Source organism: Ahaetulla prasina, chromosome 1 (genome assembly GCF_028640845.1).
Source record: "Ahaetulla prasina isolate Xishuangbanna chromosome 1, ASM2864084v1, whole genome shotgun sequence".
In the NCBI taxonomy this organism is placed as follows: Eukaryota; Metazoa; Chordata; class Lepidosauria; order Squamata; family Colubridae; genus Ahaetulla; species Ahaetulla prasina.
Genome location: NC_080539.1, coordinates 32973516 through 32992573, shown reverse-complemented (window position 1 = coordinate 32992573; position 19058 = coordinate 32973516). Strand labels below are relative to the sequence as shown.

Sequence of the window (19058 nt, the reverse complement as noted above, 5' to 3'; positions counted from 1 at the left end):
CCTGGTGTAGACCTCTCCGTAACAAGAGGCAGTCTTTTGGCCACCTGAATAAAAGTTTACTTATCCCTTTGGTTTCTGACTATGACTTTTACTGAATTGGCTCACACGTCTTGAATCCTGCTGCACTGTGTGGCTGGTATTTTTGGAGGAAGATCTGCTAGAATTTAAATCCAAATGGCCTCTTCTCGGAATCTTTTTGCTCTGTTCTCTTCTCTCGCTCACATCTCCCCAAAGCCATTGGGATGCAATTATTTATTTATTTATTTATTTAATTTTGTCATAACAATATACATAAACATTGTCATAAGTAAAAAAAACATATCATGAAGAATATATATATATATATATGTTTTCTGAGGTTTTTGCGGGTGTTTGTATGTAGGTCTTTGGTTATTCGGGTTTTCTCCCGTGTAAAATTGGAAGTGTCTTGGCGACGTTTCGACGAAGTCTCATTCGTCATCTTCAGGCTTCAGCTTCGTGCTTCTGGGAGCAAGTGTCGCCAAGACACTTCCAATTTTACACGGGAGAAAACCCGAACAACCAAAGACCTATATGTATATATATATATATATATATATATATATATATATATAAGTAAAGAATATGCATTAGCTATATTAATTTGATATAATAAGGGAACAATAGGACAGGAACGGTAGGCACTTTTGTGCTCTTATGCACGATCCTCTTAGGGTCAATAGTAGACAGATTTTGGTTGAAGATTTTGGGATTTTGAGTAGAGACTATGGAGTCAGGTAATGAGTTCCAACCATTAACAACTCTGTTGCAGAAGTCATATTTTCTGCAATCAAGTTTGAAGCAGTTGACATTAAGCTTGAATCTATTTTTTGCTCTTGTAATATTGCGATTGAAGCTGAAGTAGTCATTTACAGGAAGAATATTGCAATAGATGATTTTGTGTTTTAAACACAGGTCATGTCGAAGTCGACGGAGTTGTAAGTTTTCTAATCCCAGGATTTGAAGCCTGGGATTCTTCTATATAGTAATAGGAAACAAGATCAGGATAAGTATGGGCTGCTGTGGCCATGCAAAGGCTAAGGAGTTGAAAACTAAAACACTGAAAATGAACAGGCTGAATTACGGTATCTCTGTATTAGGAACTGCCCACTACTTTGGCAGTCTCGGACACCTCCATTTAATCTCCCTAAGGGCCTTTCTCTCTTTGTTTCTTAGCATCATATGAACATCTTCTGGCAACGAGCATTTATTCTGCCACCATGCCGTAGCTCAAGCTTGAGATTGCCTCTTTGTAGTTAGCTGTACTGGAATTAACATGTTGTTTTCCTCTTAAGTCAGCAGCAACCAGTGACAGTTTAAGGGTGGGGGAGGTGCAATGTGTCATGCTTCCTGTTTGTCTTCTAGGGATGGCCCATAGAAGGCAGGATGGCCACCACCTGTCATTTAGGCTGGTTTTCCTATACTTCCTCCCCTGGAGCCCAGGCGGCTGTCCTTTAGATCCTTTTTCTTCTGGAGGGAGATAGAACAGGGGAGAGGTACCAGGTGCTTCCTACTTAAAGCTCCTCAGAAACGCTGGGCAGCTAATATATGGTGTGGAAAGATCGCATTGTCAAGACTTCTTTACCAGATAGCATCTTCAGGCACACACAGGCTTTTGGGTGGCTTCCTTTGCAAACAAAACAGCTGATCTGTCGGCTATTACAAGGAAAAGCAGTTTTATCATGCAATACCCAATACCTGCAAACCTAGCACTTGATTTGTGTGGTAAAGGAGGCCAACTAGTGAGGAAGGAGTGTTGGTTTAGTGGTCTTTTGAAAATCCACTGAAAAGCCCACCCAGATAGGCTGGGGAAGCAGTCTGTTAAAGACCAAAGCCATTCTTGCTTTACAAACAGCCCTGACACTACATATGTCAATTATCCAATGCCTGTAGCTCTATCAATAGAGTATGATAGCTGGCAAACAGAGGCATCTAGCCATTTGCCAAACCATCCGCTAATCACAGCAGTGTTGTGATGTTTCCTTCTGGCTAGTGATAGTGGTATTAAGAAAAGGGGAGGGAAGTAAAACCACATTTTAGCCAACAGCTGCGCTCAACGTGCTCTGGCACACCCGAGACACTGTTATCTGGCAGTAAGTCAGAACCATAGAGGAAGATCAAGACAGGCAGTGTAGAGAGTAGATTTTTATGCTGTTTAGTTCTTTTGGCTCAAGGATGAGCAGAGAGCAATTTAAGAGATCTGTGGAGAAAAGCTTTCTGAAAGTTGACCAAGAATAATTGGTGACCCAGAGGGTTTTGGTGAAGCTTCCCCAAATTGATTCCTTTTATTGGCTTCTAAAAAAAATGTTGGTTGTGTTGGACTTGTATGACATTTCACTTTCCACAGGAGCGTGAGAAAGAATTGTTTTCCCTCCTTGCCTTTGGCCAGCAGTGCAGACCAGCAGTGAAAGGGGAAATTCACTTTCCTGCTGAAACAATAGCTTTTCATCCGTGAATAGCCTTATGCCTTTAAGGCAATGCTCCACAGAGATATGTATCCTTCCCTTCCAGATCTGAACTGGGTGTTCAGTTTATACGCTTGCCAACTTTTGGAAAATGAGAAAGTATGATTTTTAGGAGCTTTCCTTCACCATTGTTGCTTGAAGCAAAACTCCTACATAAACAAGGTGCATGTGTGTGTGTGTTCATATTTTAATGGAAATTAAAAGCAAACACATTTGAAGGCACACTCGCATCTCCAGGCTAGTCAGTTGGTATGATCTAAAAATGAAGGCATCTCCTGTTAAAGCTTGCAAGGAAAAAAAATCTATTAAATTAATTCAAAAGAAAGAAAGATGGCTAAACCAGAGCCACATGATAACTGACCTATGTAAGTAAATAGATCTGAACTATTTTAGATAAACTTTGTTGTATCCTTGTTGCTATATGAAATGCTTAACTTTACAGCTCAGGTTTTACAATGCTATTTTTATAGCATTGACTGAGGCTGCAGCCCTCTGAATTTCTGGAAATAAATTCTGTAGTACCCACTGAATAAATACGACATATAAATTATACTGCTAACTTGAACAGTGGTCTGCTTTGATTGGACAGGTTTTTCAATAAGAATAAATAATTTACCGCTTACAGATACTTAAATACAACACTCCTACTTTTGCTTCTGTCCTATCCGCAAACAATATTGTATAGCATTCTTTTTCACTACAGTGGAGAAATGTAAAGGATTACAAGACAAAATGCAATGGAAAAACAGTAAAAGCAATGCTAAGTCAATAAAAAACAACAGCAAAATCTGTTATTGAAGAGCAGGTGGCAGTTTTGGCTAAAAGAGTCTTTGCACAACTTCTTGTTGTGAACCAGTTACATCCTTTCCTGGATTGTGAGGCTCTGTGCACAGTCACTCATGCCCTGGTTATCTCCCAGTTGGATTTCTGCAATGTGCTCTACATGGGCTACCTTTGAAAGTATATATATTCAGACCACATGTTTTCTGAATAGTTTTTATCCCAGTGCTATAATTGCACTCAACAGTGAACTAAAGGGCCACCATCAGTGAGCTGTTGGACAGCATTACTTGGTCTGTTGTGTGGATGTTTGGGTGGTTTAGGGGCGGGGAATTTGGGGTGGGTGGGTGGGTGGGGTGTTTGGGGATTGTTATGTGTGTTGGGCCTGGTCTTTGGGTGTTATGTGAATTTCGTTGTATGGGTATACTGTGTACAATGACAATAAAGTTACAATAATAATAATTTGGAAGCTACAACTGGTACAAAATTCAGGAAGATGGACAGTTCTGGAGGCTCCTTGGGTGGCACATGTGACACTGCTATTTTTCAATTTATGAGTATGTTACAGCATCCCCACTTTCATGTGATCAAAATTCAGACCCTTGGCAACTGGCATATATTGATGACAGTTGCAGTGTCCTGGGGTCACGTGATTACCTTTTGCAACCTTCTGATAAGCAAAGTCAATGGGGAAGCCAATTTAACAACTGTCTTAGCCATAGAAATTGTGGTCTCAATTGTGATCGTAAGTCAAGGACTAAAGTATTGGTCATTATCTTTAAAGCCCTTTATGGCATGGGTCCAGAGTATGTGAGGAACCTCCTTACCACTATGGAACTAACCTGCCCCACTCATTCTAGCAGGAAAGGCCTACTTCAGATCCCATCGGTCACAAAATTTCGGCTGGCAGGGTCCAGGAGAAGAGCCTTTTCTGCTGTGGCTCCCATCCTCTGGGAGGTGAGGTCTGCCTCTACACTCCTGGCCTTCCGGGAGAGCCTAAAAACTTGGCTCTGCTGTTTGGCCTGGGGCCCTGACAGTGGTCTTCTACATTGGGAGTGGCCGATAGGGAAGAGTAAATTCAACCAAGAACCAAGATGATGGGCAGCCCCATCATCTTGGTTCTTAATTTTTAATCTTCTTATTCTCGTTTTAATGTTTTTTTTAGCACTTTTAAACTTCTAATTATAATGTTAGCTTCCCAGAGCTGCTGTGAGATGGGTGAGATATTTAAATGAATAAATAAAGTAAATTCTTCATGCTTCCTTATACTAGGCATAGGGATGATCTGGATGTGTACTTAAATGTGATTGTCAAGCATTCTTCTTAACATCTTTAGGCCTTGACCACGTGGCATGGCACTCTCCCGCCTGGTCTTCCGGTTTCTGACGCGCATGTGCATGCGAAGACCAGCTGACCGACAGATCATCTTCCCGGCTCACAAATGCGGCTGCTCTTCCGGTTTCCTGCATGTGCATGCACACCAGCCAGCTGGTCTTCGCACACGCATGCAAGGCACAAACTGGAAGACCAGGTGGCCAGTGCGCATGTGGGTGCTGGAAACCGGAAGAGAAGTTGCCTGGTGCACGTGTGCATACTGGGTGGCTCCTCTTCTGGTTTCCAGCATGCACACACACAAACACACACACTTCCGTTTCAGCACTCGGTGCCAAAAAGGTTTGCCAACACTGCCCTAGTGCCACCATTAGCCGGTTCTGTTTCCTGACTGTTGACTAATGGCAGAACTGATCCTGAGAGCTGCCATCCTTTATGGAAGAAAAGCTGACACTGTAGTATGTCAAATACTTTGTTAGTAGTAGAAAGATAGTTTCAAAAGGTGTCACTGGCTTGATGTTGCTAGAGAAGAAAGTCATCAAGAAGGAAGGAGGAGGTTTGCTCCTTTGGTAAGCCTTTCCAATCAGTTGGAATTTGAGAACTGATTTATGTCTCTAACCTTTGTACTCTGATTAGATCTGAGCTGTGGGGTTATAACTGGCTCAATATCCTGAAGTCCTGCATTTGAACTTCATGTGGGCTGGAAGTAGAGAAATTAAGTAGTGCCCCTTTTTCAGGAGAAAAATACAACCTGCTTTATTTGGGAGAAAGTCTTGCTTTTAGTGAGGTTTGTGAAATTAGCAGTTGAATGTTAATTTACTGCGGTTTTAATAACATCCTAATTATTCTATCTGATGCATCTGCCATGCTCTGCTTATCTATTATTTTATTTGTTGCATTTCCATTCAACTTCTCTAAAAGTTCAAGGCAGAGTGCTTGGATATCTCCCACAATGTTATCTCTATGAGTAGGATAGGTTAAGGGAGTATAACTAACTAAACTCAATTATCAGTTAGAGAATTGTAGATGATTTTTTCCAGGAAAGATTGTTGTCCCACAGGGGATCTGAAAGCAATTTAAAAAAGCAAAGTTTTACAATGTAAAATATGTTATTTCCTCATCCTGTAGAGATTAAAACTGTGCCTTTTAAAAGCAACTTAACCTAACCCATTTCTCCAGCTATGCTGGAAGTCAGAGCTGTTTGCCTCCCAATAATCTCTCATGAACTCTAAAATTAGTTGGCCACCTTAGGTGCAGTAAAGAATGCAAACCCATCACTAGTTTTGAAATTAGATTCAACTTCCAGTTCAAATATTAAATGGAATATATAAAGTCCTCCCTCCCTCCCTCCCTCCCTCCCTCCCTCCCTCCTTTCTTTCTTTTTATTTTCTTTCTTTCTTTCTGGATAGAAAGAGTTAATGTTCTACTCCAGGGCTGAGCATGTTTCTTTCTTTGCTACTGTTTCCCCAGAGACTTCTACATGTCCAGCGTAACTTAACACCAAACTGCTGTTGGCTAAACAGCACAAGCCCTGTGAGACCAGGTTTGCAGCCAGCTCAATTCCCAGCCTTAAACTACAAGCACAGACAGCTACTTTGCAGCAGGGCTGAAGCCTCAACTCCTTGTCCTGCATGTGAGCACAGCAGGGAATGGGAGAGAAGTAGGAGACAGGGTGACTCCAAAGCCTGAAACTGCAGTGTGTCATTTGTGGGATTCAGATGTGGGGTTGACTCTATCTCTGTGTGTGCATGTGTGAGTGTGTGTGCGCGCGCACTTGTGTGGATTTGGACACCCAAGGCACAAAGCTCTGCCAAGTCTGATGAGTCATTGCGGTTTTCTTTTCAACTTGGCTGAGAAGACACCAGGTTATTGGGAGAGTTAAAACGGCAACAAATTTAGGGCAAATGGTCCTGGCTTGGACCAGGTGTTGTGTATTGACATGACTTCCCCACCCTGGCTGCAGAGCAGGAATGAAGACTTGGCACAATGCGGAGCTTACCCCTTTTAACTGAAGAGGAGGGCCTGCAAGTAAAACCAAATATCCCACTTGCTGCAGGAAAAAAAAAGTTGCCGTAAAGTAATATAAAGGATACCTGGAGCGCAAATAGGCAGAAAGAGAGGAAAGAAGACAGGCCGATACTTGTGATCCTAATAAAGGGAGAGGCAAGATTCATATGGAAGGGCTAGATGGAGCTGCATTGTGGGGACTGTTCCAGAAAGGAGTCAGGAAGGAACTGAGGCAGGAAGTCAAAGTCAAGGAACAGATCAAGGAAGGGAGCTGAGGGAGATTCAAAAACTGGCATCAGAGAGCAAAGCAGGGGTCAGAACTGAGGTCAAATCAAGAAGAAAGGACACCCAGAAGCAAACCCGATTGGAAAGATTTTGTTGCTCAGCAAAAGTTAATTCATACTGGAAACCCTTTACGTATTCTGGCTTGTCCAGAAAATCCACAGGCCAAACTGGAGAAGAGTTGAGGGCTGGCTGGGAGCTGAGGAGATTTAATAGTGCATTAATTAGTCTTCCCTTAAACTCTAAAGCTTGTGGCATAGGAAAGTTACAGATTCAGAAGTTTCCGGTTTGAATCCTAACAGTTCCTGACATTTTGGGGCTTTATTTTGGCAGATTAAAGCTCTGGAGAAAAGTTGGTGCTGGTGAAGAAAGATTGATAAAATAGCAAACAGCATGGGAAAAACTGTTCAAAGATAACTTTATTATGCATGGGCAGTAAAGGAGAAGGCTGGATAGTATGCTTCAACTTTCACAGAACAAGTGATTGAGGTAATAGAGATGCAATGAAGAAAGGGCTGATTTGTGCACACAAGACATTATGCCAGTGTGTATTATTTATTTATTAAATTTAAATTCCCCCATCTTGTTGTTTAGGGCAACTCTGGGTGGCTTGTATTGTTGATTTCGGTTTTACAGATTATGTGAATCCGGCCACTGTGAATTATCAGCAGTGGTTTTATGGTTTAGCAGTATATATGAGAGCCAGTTTGGTGTAGGGGTTAAAGCACCAGGTTAGAAACCGGAAGACTGTGTGTTCTAGTTCCGCCTTAGGCTTGAAGCCAGCTGGGTGACCTTTGTGAGTTGCTCTCTCTCAGCCCTAGGAAGGAGGCATCTGCAAGCCACTTCCGAAAATCTCTGCCAAGAAAACTGCAGGGACTTGACCAGGCACTTTCTAGGAGTCAAGATTAACCTGGAAGTACCAAAAAAAGAGAACTCAACAAATTGTAATGCGGTGAAAAACTATGGTTAAAGCAAACTGTAGCCTAGTGCAATATGTGAACATCCCCCATGTCTTGTAGTTGTTTGTGCATAATTAATGTATAAAAATCAGGTCGTGCTTAAATGCTCAAAACATCATTTTGAACTATTACATTTTGTTTAATTCCATCTTCTTTCAAGATCTAGAAGGGGAGTGGGTCTCCTTATTTTAAAGGTTGCTGGAAGAGAGGGATTAGTTCAAAGTCACTCAGAATAAGAGAGGGTTTTACACTTGTATCTGCCCAATACTATAGTGCAGGTATCCTCAGCCCCCGGTACATGCACCAGCACTGGGCCGTGGCATGCCAGAAACCAGGCCATGCAAACAAGCGAAGCCCCACTGATGGGATGCTGGCAGCACGCAAAATCACGCTCCCTCCAGTTTGCAGAAAAACATCCCTCCACAGAACCAGTCCTTGGTCCCCAAAAGGTTGGGGCGCACTGCTATAGTGTGTACATTATCAGAGTGCTTAGCCATAGGACCAAGTGAAACCTCAGTATTAAACCTAAGCAATAGCACTTATAGGTTTCAGTTCTTGCAGCAATAAAGCAGATTTGCAGCAGGAATTTTCCTTCAGGAATGTTTCACAATGAGGAGACGGGGACATTTAGTGAGCAGGCAGAGGGGAGAAGATGATGTTGGCCAGTTGGCACAACCACTTCTTGGCCTTCAAGGAAGCCTCTGAGCCTCTTGGCCTCTCTGCCTTCCTTCCGTCATGGACATCCGTCTCCTGTTTATATTCTTAATAACAGGCTGGGTCAATCAGATGGTGGGAATCTATTTCTTTTGTGTTCCTCTCTTTAAACTTATTAAGATGGTTTGTGAATTCTAGGGCTAGTGAATTCTCATTCTGCTGTGCAGCAAGTAGATTTTAACAGCCTTGCTCTCCCAAATTTTATCGTTTGTGCACAGAGCATATTATTAACTAAATGATTAGGCACAAGTCCTAAGAGTGAGGGACAGACATAATAACCAATAGAATTTGTGTAGCTGTTACTCATTTCAATGGTGAAAGTTAAGAGATAGGATTGCCCACCCCCCACCGCTAAATTAGGAAAGGTTTTTTTTTTCATTGTTTTTGTCTTGGCAATTAACTTTTTTTTAAAAAAGCTATTCAACTGGCCAATTCTAAGTAGTGTACAAGTTTTAAAAGTATAAAAACAAAACAGCATTATATAGAGTGATAGAGTACGATGCTGTGATTTGGAAGAGAATTGTAACGTTTGTCTGTTGTCCTCATATAAATCCTGCCTAATTATGATGCCGAGGAGTGGGCCCAATTGCCTTTTTATAAAAACAGATTAAAGAACAGATCTTCCAGGTAATGGGAGAGGTTATTGGACATAGTTGGTGTTGTATTTGTGATACGTGGACTGAAATGCTATGTGAATTCAGGCACTGTTGGAAGAGAAATATGCAGCTGAAAATCTGACAGGAGCAATCTGGTTAAATACAGATTAAATATATTAAATATGTTAATATATTATTAATATATTAAATATAGATTAAATATTAAATACAGATCAAATCTAGCTCAAAACAGTAATTGTGAGAGGGACCTTGGAGTCCTAGTGGACAATCACATGAATATGAGCCAGCAGTGTGTGGCAGCAGCCAAAAAAGCTAATACAATCCTTGGTTGTATAAACAGAGGCGTAGAATCAAAACCAGTGTTAGTGAAGTATTAGTACCACTTTATAAAATCGGAGTAAGACCACACCTGAAATACTGCATCCAGTTTTGATCACCACGTTACAAAAAAGATGTTGAGGAAAAAATTTAGAGAAGAGCAACTAAAATGGTTAAAGGGCTGGAAACGAAAACTTATGAAGAATGGTGGCAGGAACTGGTATGGCTAGTCTAGAGAAAAGAAGGACTGGGGTGACATGATAGCAGTATTCAAACATTTGAGGGGCTGCCACAAAGAAGAGTGGGTGGGGGTCAACTTATTTTCCAAAGTGGCAGAAAGAAAGACAAACTAGAACAGGGGTCTCCAACCTTGGCAACTTTAAGCCTGGTGGACTTCAACTCCCAGAACCCCCCAGCCAGCAAAGGTGGTAGGGAATTCTGGGAGTTGAAGTCCGCCAGGCTTAAAGTTGCCAAGGTTGGAGACTCCTGAACTAGAAGGTCCCTTCCAGCTCTATTCTGATTGATTGAAGGTTCAAAAGGGAAGATCTATAGAGGGAATTGGCTGCTGAGAAAGACTGCAATACGTGTGGGCCTCTGGGGGAAAAGACTGGGAGTGAAATGAGGAGAGCTTCACTAAGGGGCAGGAATTCCAAGGAGCTCAGGAAAGAGTTATTTTTTCTTCCTCCTCTGTAGGCTTAAAAGCAGGCTCGAGAAGCGAAGGTATTGAAACTGCCAAATGAAATGAGCATATCAAAGTAACATTAGACTGAGCCACGTGAATCAGGAAAGGTGAGACAGCTAAGAAACTATCAAAAACTCCATACTGAAATGCCTGTCTAGTTTGTTTAGCTAAGACCATTGTATATTTTAGAAATAAACACAACACACAAGTGGGAAAAGGACTTTTGGCTTTGGTTTGTTTGCATGGTGTCCTATATTTGTCCGTGGAAAGAAGCCCAGAGAAAACAAATCTTTTCCAGTCAAGTAAGAAATTGGATTTGGAGGAGAGAGAAGAATCCATACACACAAAGGAAACAAAATGAAGGAAAAAAAAGTAGAAAGTAAGAAATATGATCTTGACAGAAATGTGCAAGAACCATTACCTAGGCAAAATGGATTGAAATGGTTTTTTTTAAAGTCCAGAGCAACAAGTTACATGCTTCCTTGATTCACTGGAGTATAAGAAGGGGGAGGAAGTAAAGCGAATCAGACTCACAAAATTTTGTTGTTATAGTCAATCTCAATAACTGTAGCTTAGCCTTTATGTAGAGTTGATTATCTAGTCCAGTCTACCAAGTAGAGCTGACAACAAAAGACATTCAAGTATAAAGTTTGAATGGACTTTTCAAGTCTTAATTTAAGAAAAACTGTTTGTATAAGAGGGTGAGGTATCCTGATTACTAAACCTGTAAACCTCAAACTTTTTTTGTTTTGTTGGTCTGTTTATCAAATCCATCCAAAGCAGGGATAAAATGCTACTGGATCGGACTGGATCGTACGATCCGGTAGCAATTGTGGCCAGTAGTTCAGCGATCCGACACAGCACCTGGGTGTCATTACTTCCTGGTGTTAATCAGGAAGTAATAGGTTTTTTACCTTCTGCGCATGCGCAGAAGGTTTTGCGCATGCGCAGAAAGTTTTGCGCATGCGCAGAAGGTCTGCGCTTGCATGTGATGCGGCACATGCACTTCCCGAGCTGGTTAAGGAAGGTAAGTAGATTTCAACCCTGATCCAAAGTGTCACATAGACACTTCTATCTAGAAGCTTCCTGCGCTGAAAATGAATAAAGGACCTTTTATGAATAAGTTGTTGGATATTTATTTATTTATTTATTTATTTATTTTTCAAATTTATATACCGCCCTATCTCCCTAAGGACTCAGGGCGGTTCACAGGCAGTTAAAATACATATAAATACAAATTAAAAAACAACAATTAAAAAACTTATTCTATTGCCTAATTTAAAAACAATATAAATAATAAAAAACCCCTTAAAACCAATAACTTTAAAATCTAATCCAGTCCCGCGCAGATGAATAAGTGCGTTTTAAGCTCGCGACGAAAGGTTCGGAGGTCCGGAAGTTACTAATGCTGCATTTGTACTTGTGGACTGGAGGCGTGATGTGAATCTGGAATGTAGAAGTGCTAACCCCCTCGCCCATCTTCTGGATTGAGGCCCCTCTCAAGATGGCCCCCACCTAACTATTTGTTTACAAAACTGGCTCTTTACTGAGGCATTCAGTGTGAGAGCATGAGATCTCTTCATGTATCATGTTTGCCATCTTTTATCTTTATTTTTTTATGTTTTAGTGATTTTATTATTATTTCTTTTATATTGTCTCCCAGAATCATTGAGAGTTGGCCTATGTACACTCTAGAAATTCCAAGATTGTTTAAAGGCATTTCAAATACATGTTGGAAATGCAAACAATGAGAAGGAACATTGTACCATGCTTGGTGGAAGTGTAAAAAAAACAAAACTAAAAAATTATGGATTCAAATACATACATTCAGAGGATTTTAAAGATTAATATGAATATAGATTATATTAAGAATAAAGATTAATGATGAAAAAAGTAAGGTTTTACTTTTAGGCAAGAAAAACAAAATGCACAGGTACCGTATATGTGATACCTTGCTCAATAGTAGTAACTGTGAGAGGGATCTTGGAGTCCTAGTGGACAACCATTTTAGATAGGAGCCAGCAGTGTGCAGCAGCTGCCAAAAAATCCAACACAGTCCTGGGCTGCATAAATAGAGGGATAGAATCAAGATCACGTGAAGTGTTAATACCACTTTATACTGCCTTGATAAGGCCACTCTTGGAATACTGCCTCCAGTTTTGGTCCTCACGATGTAAAAAAGATGTGGTGACTCTAGAAATAGTACAGAGAAGAGCAACAAAGATGATTAGGGGATTGGAGGCTAAAACATATGAAGAACGGTTGCAGGAACTCAGTATGTCTAGTTTAATGAAAAGAAGGACTAGGGGAGACATGATAGCAGTGTTCCAATATCTCAGGGGTTGCCACAAAGAAGAGGGAGTCAAGCTATTCTCCAAAGCACCTGAGGGTAGGACAAGAAGCAATGAGTGGAAACTAATCAAAGGAAAAAGCAACTTAGAACTAAGGAGAAATTTCCTGACAGTTAGAACAATCAATAAGTGGAACAACTTGCCTGCAGAAGTTGTGAATGCTCCAACACTGGAAGTTTTTAAGATGTCGGATGACCATTTGTCTGAAGTGGTATAGGGTTTCCTGCCTAAGCGGGCAGTTGGACTAGAAAACCTCCAAGGTCCCTTCCAACTCTGTTATTTTATTCTATTCTAATATACAAGTGAGATCAGATTTTGGGATTGATGGGCAAACAATTGGAAAAAGTCATGGAATTTTGGTTTTTGTATATGATAACTGCAGCAAGGTTATTGTATGCACAAAGAGGGAAAGATTTACAAATACCTACAATGGAGAAATGGTTGGTGAAGATGGAATTCACTGAGATGGCCAAATTGACTTATTTAATTAGTAAAAAGACAATATTCACATTTACTGCTGACTGGAAACGTCTTATGCACTTTATGTATAAAACAGAAAAAACCTGTGATTTATAGTTTTTATTATTAGCTAGGATAGATTATAGAAAGAAGATTATAGAAAGAAGAGACACATGTTGCAATTTTATAGAAAGAGGTAAATGTATAATTGTACTTATAATTGTTCTCAAGAAGGTCAGAAGCCACAGTGTCTTTTTTTTTCTTTTCTAGTTTGCTTTTACTTTTTTCTTTCTTGCACTTTAACTTTCCCTTTCATTTTATCTTTTTTCCCCCTTTATCTTAGTTTGTATTACTGATTTTTAATGTTCTTTCATAAAACTTTTAATAAATGATAAATTTGGGTGACATATAAGTTTAATATATTTGTTTTATTATTAAAAAATAAAACGGCATTTTGTAAAATCTCAATTGCTGCATAAAGACATGATTTCTGATACGACATTTTGCCACAGTATCTGTTTTTAGGACACTTTTCATTAGAAACCTGTGTGGTACAACATTCTTTTACCTTTTTTTTAAAAGCCACATGTGATTTTCAACACAAATAAACATGAATTCTTCTTTTTGTATCTTACTGTTTAAGATATCTTTTGTGAATTACAGCTAGCTACCGAATTATTCTGTTTCACCTCCCATAATAGTTTTACCAGTTTGGGAAGAAGGACATTTTTGATGTTTGTGGAGCAAAATATAGAAATGCTTGTCGCCTTTGATGTACTGGGGTGTGTGCGTGAGTGAAATCTAAGTGTTACGTAACTAGAGACTGAATGACAGTAGAAGAGTTTTACTATGCTTTTAAGTTTTCACTGTTTCACATGTGAAAAACAGAGGACAATATAATTATCAAAGATAGAAAACACCAAGATACTGTTCCAGCAGAAGTGAGGCATGATAGAATCTTCTCAATTTTTGTGTTGACTTAAGGAAATGTCAAATTCTGATTTTTATCGGAGCGGCTGGACTGGATCAGAGGTTAAGCTTTCCCTTGCACTATTTCCCTATTCCACCCCCACCCTCCACCCCAGGCCAGCTGCTGTAAGCTTGTGGGGTTGTGGGGGGGCGGGAAAGAATACAGGAACAGCCTTTAAAGTCTTACTGGTTCAAGGCCAGCCTGCTAGACACAAAATGCTCTTAGTTATTTTATCTTTAGGAGAGGAAACCTGCTCAGCAAGTCTCTTGACAGCTTCTGCAGACAGTGTTGAAACCTGCTCTTTCGCTTAAGTACTTAACAAAAGGAACAAACTCATTACAAGTGTTGGCCTTCAGCCAAATGTGCTTGGCCGCTGTGGTGCAGGGAGAATTGACAACCTACAAAAGGTGCCCAGATTCTGCCCTGTGCTAATTCTTTTGCATGCCCCCTGAACCATGTGTTAACTGGCACAGAAGTAAAATGTAGACAAGACCCCTCTCAATTTGGGCGGGATCATGTGGATTTTAACCCCCCTCCTCAAAAACCCCTTAAAACAGTGTTTGGCTCTTTAGCATGCTGTTGCTCTTCTCAGTGGGAGAAAAGGTATATGCTACTTTACAAATACATTAGTTGTTCCTCTCTTGATCTGAGCTTCCATTCTACAGTTTTCTTCTGTGCCTCAGTTTCTGGATGATGCTCATTACAGCAACTCTCCTGCTTTAATGCTTTTTCCCCTTAAGGGCCATTATAATACTTCCCTATGCATTGCTAAGTATTTATAGGTGCCTAAACAGAAAGTCAAAATGTCTATATCTAATCTTGATAGTAGCTAACTATTTAAATGATGTAGAAAGAGGAAGACTGGTATCAATTTGAAAATTATTGATTTGTTTATTTGTTTAGATATTGTAATCTCCATAAATTACTGGTAATTTCTATATTGAAATAAACACGTAAAACAAATTTAAATAATCCAAAAATAATTACATAAAATGGTATGATAAGAACGTAGACAAGTTTTAAAATGAAACGGGAGTTTGTAAAATCTCAATTGCTGCATAAAGACATGATTTCTGATACGACATTTTGCCACAGTATCTGTTTTTAGGACACTTTTCATTAGAAACCTGTGTGGTACAACATTCTTTTACCTTTTTTTTAAAAGCCACATGTGATTTTCAACACAAATAAACATGAATTCTTCTTTTTGTATCTTACTGTTTAAGATATCTTTTGTGAATTACAGCTAGCTACCGAATTATTCTGTTTCACCTCCCATAATAGTTTTACCAGTTTGGGAAGAAGGACATTTTTGATGTTTGTGGAGCAAAATATAGAAATGCTTGTCGCCTTTGATGTACTGGGGTGTGTGCGTGAGTGAAATCTAAGTGTTACGTAACTAGAGACTGAATGACAGTAGAAGAGTTTTACTATGCTTTTAAGTTTTCACTGTTTCACATGTGAAAAACAGAGGACAATATAATTATCAAAGATAGAAAACACCAAGATACTGTTCCAGCAGAAGTGAGGCATGATAGAATCTTCTCAATTTTTGTGTTGACTTAAGGAAATGTCAAATTCTGATTTTTATCGGAGCGGCTGGACTGGATCAGAGGGTTAAGCTTTCCCCTTGCACTATTTCCCTATTCCACCCCCACCCTCCACCCCAGGCCAGCTGCTGTAAGCTTGTGGGGTTGTGGGGGGGCGGGAAAGAATACAGGAACAGCCTTTAAAGTCTTACTGGTTCAAGGCCAGCCTGCTAGACACAAAATGCACTTAGTTATTTTATCTTTAGGAGAGGAAACCTGCTCAGCAAGTCTCTTGACAGCTTCTGCAGACAGTGTTGAAACCTGCTCTTTCGCTTAAGTACTTAACAAAAGGAACAAACTCATTACAAGTGTTGGCCTTCAGCCAAATGTGCTTGGCCGCTGTGGTGCAGGGAGAATTGACAACCTACAAAAGGTGCCCAGATTCTGCCCTGTGCTAATTCTTTTGCATGCCCCCTGAACCATGTGTTAACTGGCACAGAAGTAAAATGTAGACAAGACCCCTCTCAATTTGGGCGGGATCATGTGGATTTTAACCCCCCTCCTCAAAAACCCCTTAAAACAGTGTTTGGCTCTTTAGCATGCTGTTGCTCTTCTCAGTGGGAGAAAAGGTATATGCTACTTTACAAATACATTAGTTGTTCCTCTCTTGATCTGAGCTTCCATTCTACAGTTTTCTTCTGTGCCTCAGTTTCTGGATGATGCTCATTACAGCAACTCTCCTGCTTTAATGCTTTTTCCCCTTAAGGGCCATTATAATACTTCCCTATGCATTGCTAAGTATTTATAGGTGCCTAAACAGAAAGTCAAAATGTCTATATCTAATCTTGATAGTAGCTAACTATTTAAATGACGTAGAAAGAGGAAGACTGGTATCAATTTGAAAATTATTGATTTGTTTATTTGTTTAGATATTGTAATCTCCATAAATTACTGGTAATTTCTATATTGAAATAAACACGTAAAACAAATTTAAATAATCCAAAAATAATTACATAAAATGGTATGATAAGAACGTAGACAAGTTTTAAAATAAAAATAAAAACACAATTGGTGGCTATTTCTATATCTGTCTCTAACCATTGATCGTGCTTCCTCTTCTCCTGTCTTACTGCTCTGGTGACATTGATAGGCAGCATTGTAATAATATAATTTCTATCCTGGTCAATTTCAAGGTCTTTCTCCCAACTTCAGACTTTTCCTTATAACTTCCTTTTTCCTAAGTATTCCATCCTTTTCTCATGTGTCATCAGCCTATCAACATAGTCCATATCCTCTTCTCTATCCAGTTCTCTAACAGAATCCATATAAATCCATCCCAACTGACTCTAAGCCTAAAAATCTAAATCTTATACTTGGAGATTAGTCATCTTTTGAGAGATGCTCTTAGAAATTACAGGTTGCTGACACATTGCAGTAGGAAGTCAGTTCTCATCCAGTTTACTGCTCCCTCCTTTTACTTTGCCTGTGCCATATCGTGAAGCTTTTCTCATTCATAGCAGCAAGACTGTTCTCGATGGCCTAACAATATTTTATTCATTTTGTGCTGGTCTGTTGAATGTGTTTATCAAAGCCAACCTCCACATGTCTGCTGACTGGGTTTATTGCAGGAGGGATCGATCCTTTGGGACAGAGGACAGTGCACTTCTAATGAGTATTAAATTGCCTAACCCATCTCTTGTAAAAGCATCTCAAGCAATGTATAATTAAAGTAATATTTTTCTGTACAGGTAACACTTTGCCTAGTCACCAAGCACAGGAGCAATCAAATGGATTTTCTTCAGATCTTCAGCAAGGAAATGCAGACCCTCCAAAATACACACAGGTAGTTAACTCAAGCCAACAAACAATGGAGAAACTGAACATGAACCAACAAAGAAAGTTGAGTCCACAAGCACCAGGTTCCAACGTACCATCCCCAAGCCCACTGCAGTTCAGGAAACTTCCAGTGACTCCCAAAGAGGCCTGCCTATCTAGAATGTTACCATTGACACAAAACCTAGACAACCTAGTTTACGAAAGCATTGGTATTAAAGAACAGGAATTATATAGCAAGGATTGGTTGGAAGGAAGGACAGGCTGTCAGATGGAAGCTAATGATAATCCAATCTGTGCCATGACCCATGGATCTGGAACACTGCCTGTGGCGCTTGGTGGAAAAGATTCTGAAGTTGCAGGATCCAACAACGTGCATATGCAGTTGTCTCCAGCTCAACCATGCCAGGAGTCATATGGCCAGTTGCAGGAAAGGGCACCTGAGAAAGAGGCCCCACGGGCTCAGCTTGAGTCTGACTCAAGGAGACTAAGTGCCATGTATGCTCGAGTGTGCAAGCGAACCAAGGCATCTCAGGCACTGCAACCTGAAAATCGTGATGAGCCTAAGGAACAAGAAGAGGAAGAACCCCCACCCATTCCAGAAAAATGTTTTGAGCACGTCTATGAAAGCCTGAAGGTTCATGGTGAGATGCAGGATGGGGGCTTGTAGGTGCATCTCTTTCTAAACTGGAAGGTGTACTGTATGTTCTAATCAGGCAACTTTGAAGTGTCATCCATTATGCAGAAAAGTCAGTTATGTACATTCATATGGTATTCATAAATCTCTGTGGTATATATGTGCTAGTGAAGAATTGTCTGAAATGTAAGCTTTTTTTTTTTAAAAAAAGTTCCAACTGCGACCATTTTCCATCTTCCCAAAAATCCTGGTACTGGAAAATTCTACCCTTTTCTTCCACTTTTGTAGCAAGCAATTGTTTCCATGCTGACATCAATTCTGACTTCCCTGAGCCTTTTTTCATTGGCCGGCCAATTTGGAAGCACTCTTCTGGCAATGGCAGGGCCAATGTGAGCCGGCAAAATGGTGGCCACCAAAAAGATGAAGACATCTTTAGAGTTGATAAACTCAAGACTTCAGTTGGTTACAAAAAGTGTTAAATATGTTCTTGGATATAAACAAACTCTGAAAATGATTTGGCAGGGCAAAGCCAGGTTAGTTATCCTAATCAATAATTGTCCTGCTTTGAGAAAGTAAGAGTGCTATGCTATGTTGGCCAAAACTGTTGTGCATAACTACAGTGGCAACAATATTGAACTGGGAACAACTTGTGGGAAATGGTGCAGAGTACATGCACTTGCCAGAACAAAACAGTGAGAAGTAAAATTAATAAAATTAAATTCTGTATAATAAAACTGGCTATAAATCTACAATGATGTTCATCATATGGTAATACCCCTGAACTCATTTCAACCCCTAATTTGATGGATGTGGAAAGTGTTTTTTAGAAGAAAGCTGATAAGGACTGAACAACTATGTGCATAACTGACTATATGTTCTTGACTCACCTGTCTTTCATCTTGCAATTAAGGAAACTAGCAGGATTGTTATCAGTAGTGGGTGGAGTTTACGGCTTCATAGAAAGCAAGAGTGAACTGTACATTCAAGATGGGAAGCAGTCAATTTCAGGTTTTTTAGCAGCTTGGTACTTTCTGTGGCTACAACCCTCTATCATTTCCCCAAGGGAGGATGCTGTGAAGGACATGGAGGTCTTCAAGACTGTTAG

At 40.0% G+C, this 19058-nt stretch overlaps 1 protein-coding gene across 2 annotated transcripts in view; it reads left to right on the top strand.

Annotated features, from left to right (window-relative positions):
• LOC131189016 (uncharacterized) overlaps positions 1-18152 on the top strand; it is a 39956-nt gene extending 21804 nt beyond the window's left edge. For both annotated transcript variants that reach the window (XM_058164785.1, XM_058164784.1), the window contains one exon: positions 17232-18152. In XM_058164785.1, the coding sequence (XP_058020768.1) occupies positions 17232-17986 (755 nt within the window). In that variant the 3' untranslated portion in view covers positions 17987-18152. The remainder of the gene's footprint in view (positions 1-17231) is intronic.
• Positions 18153-19058: the final 906 nt, after the last annotated feature.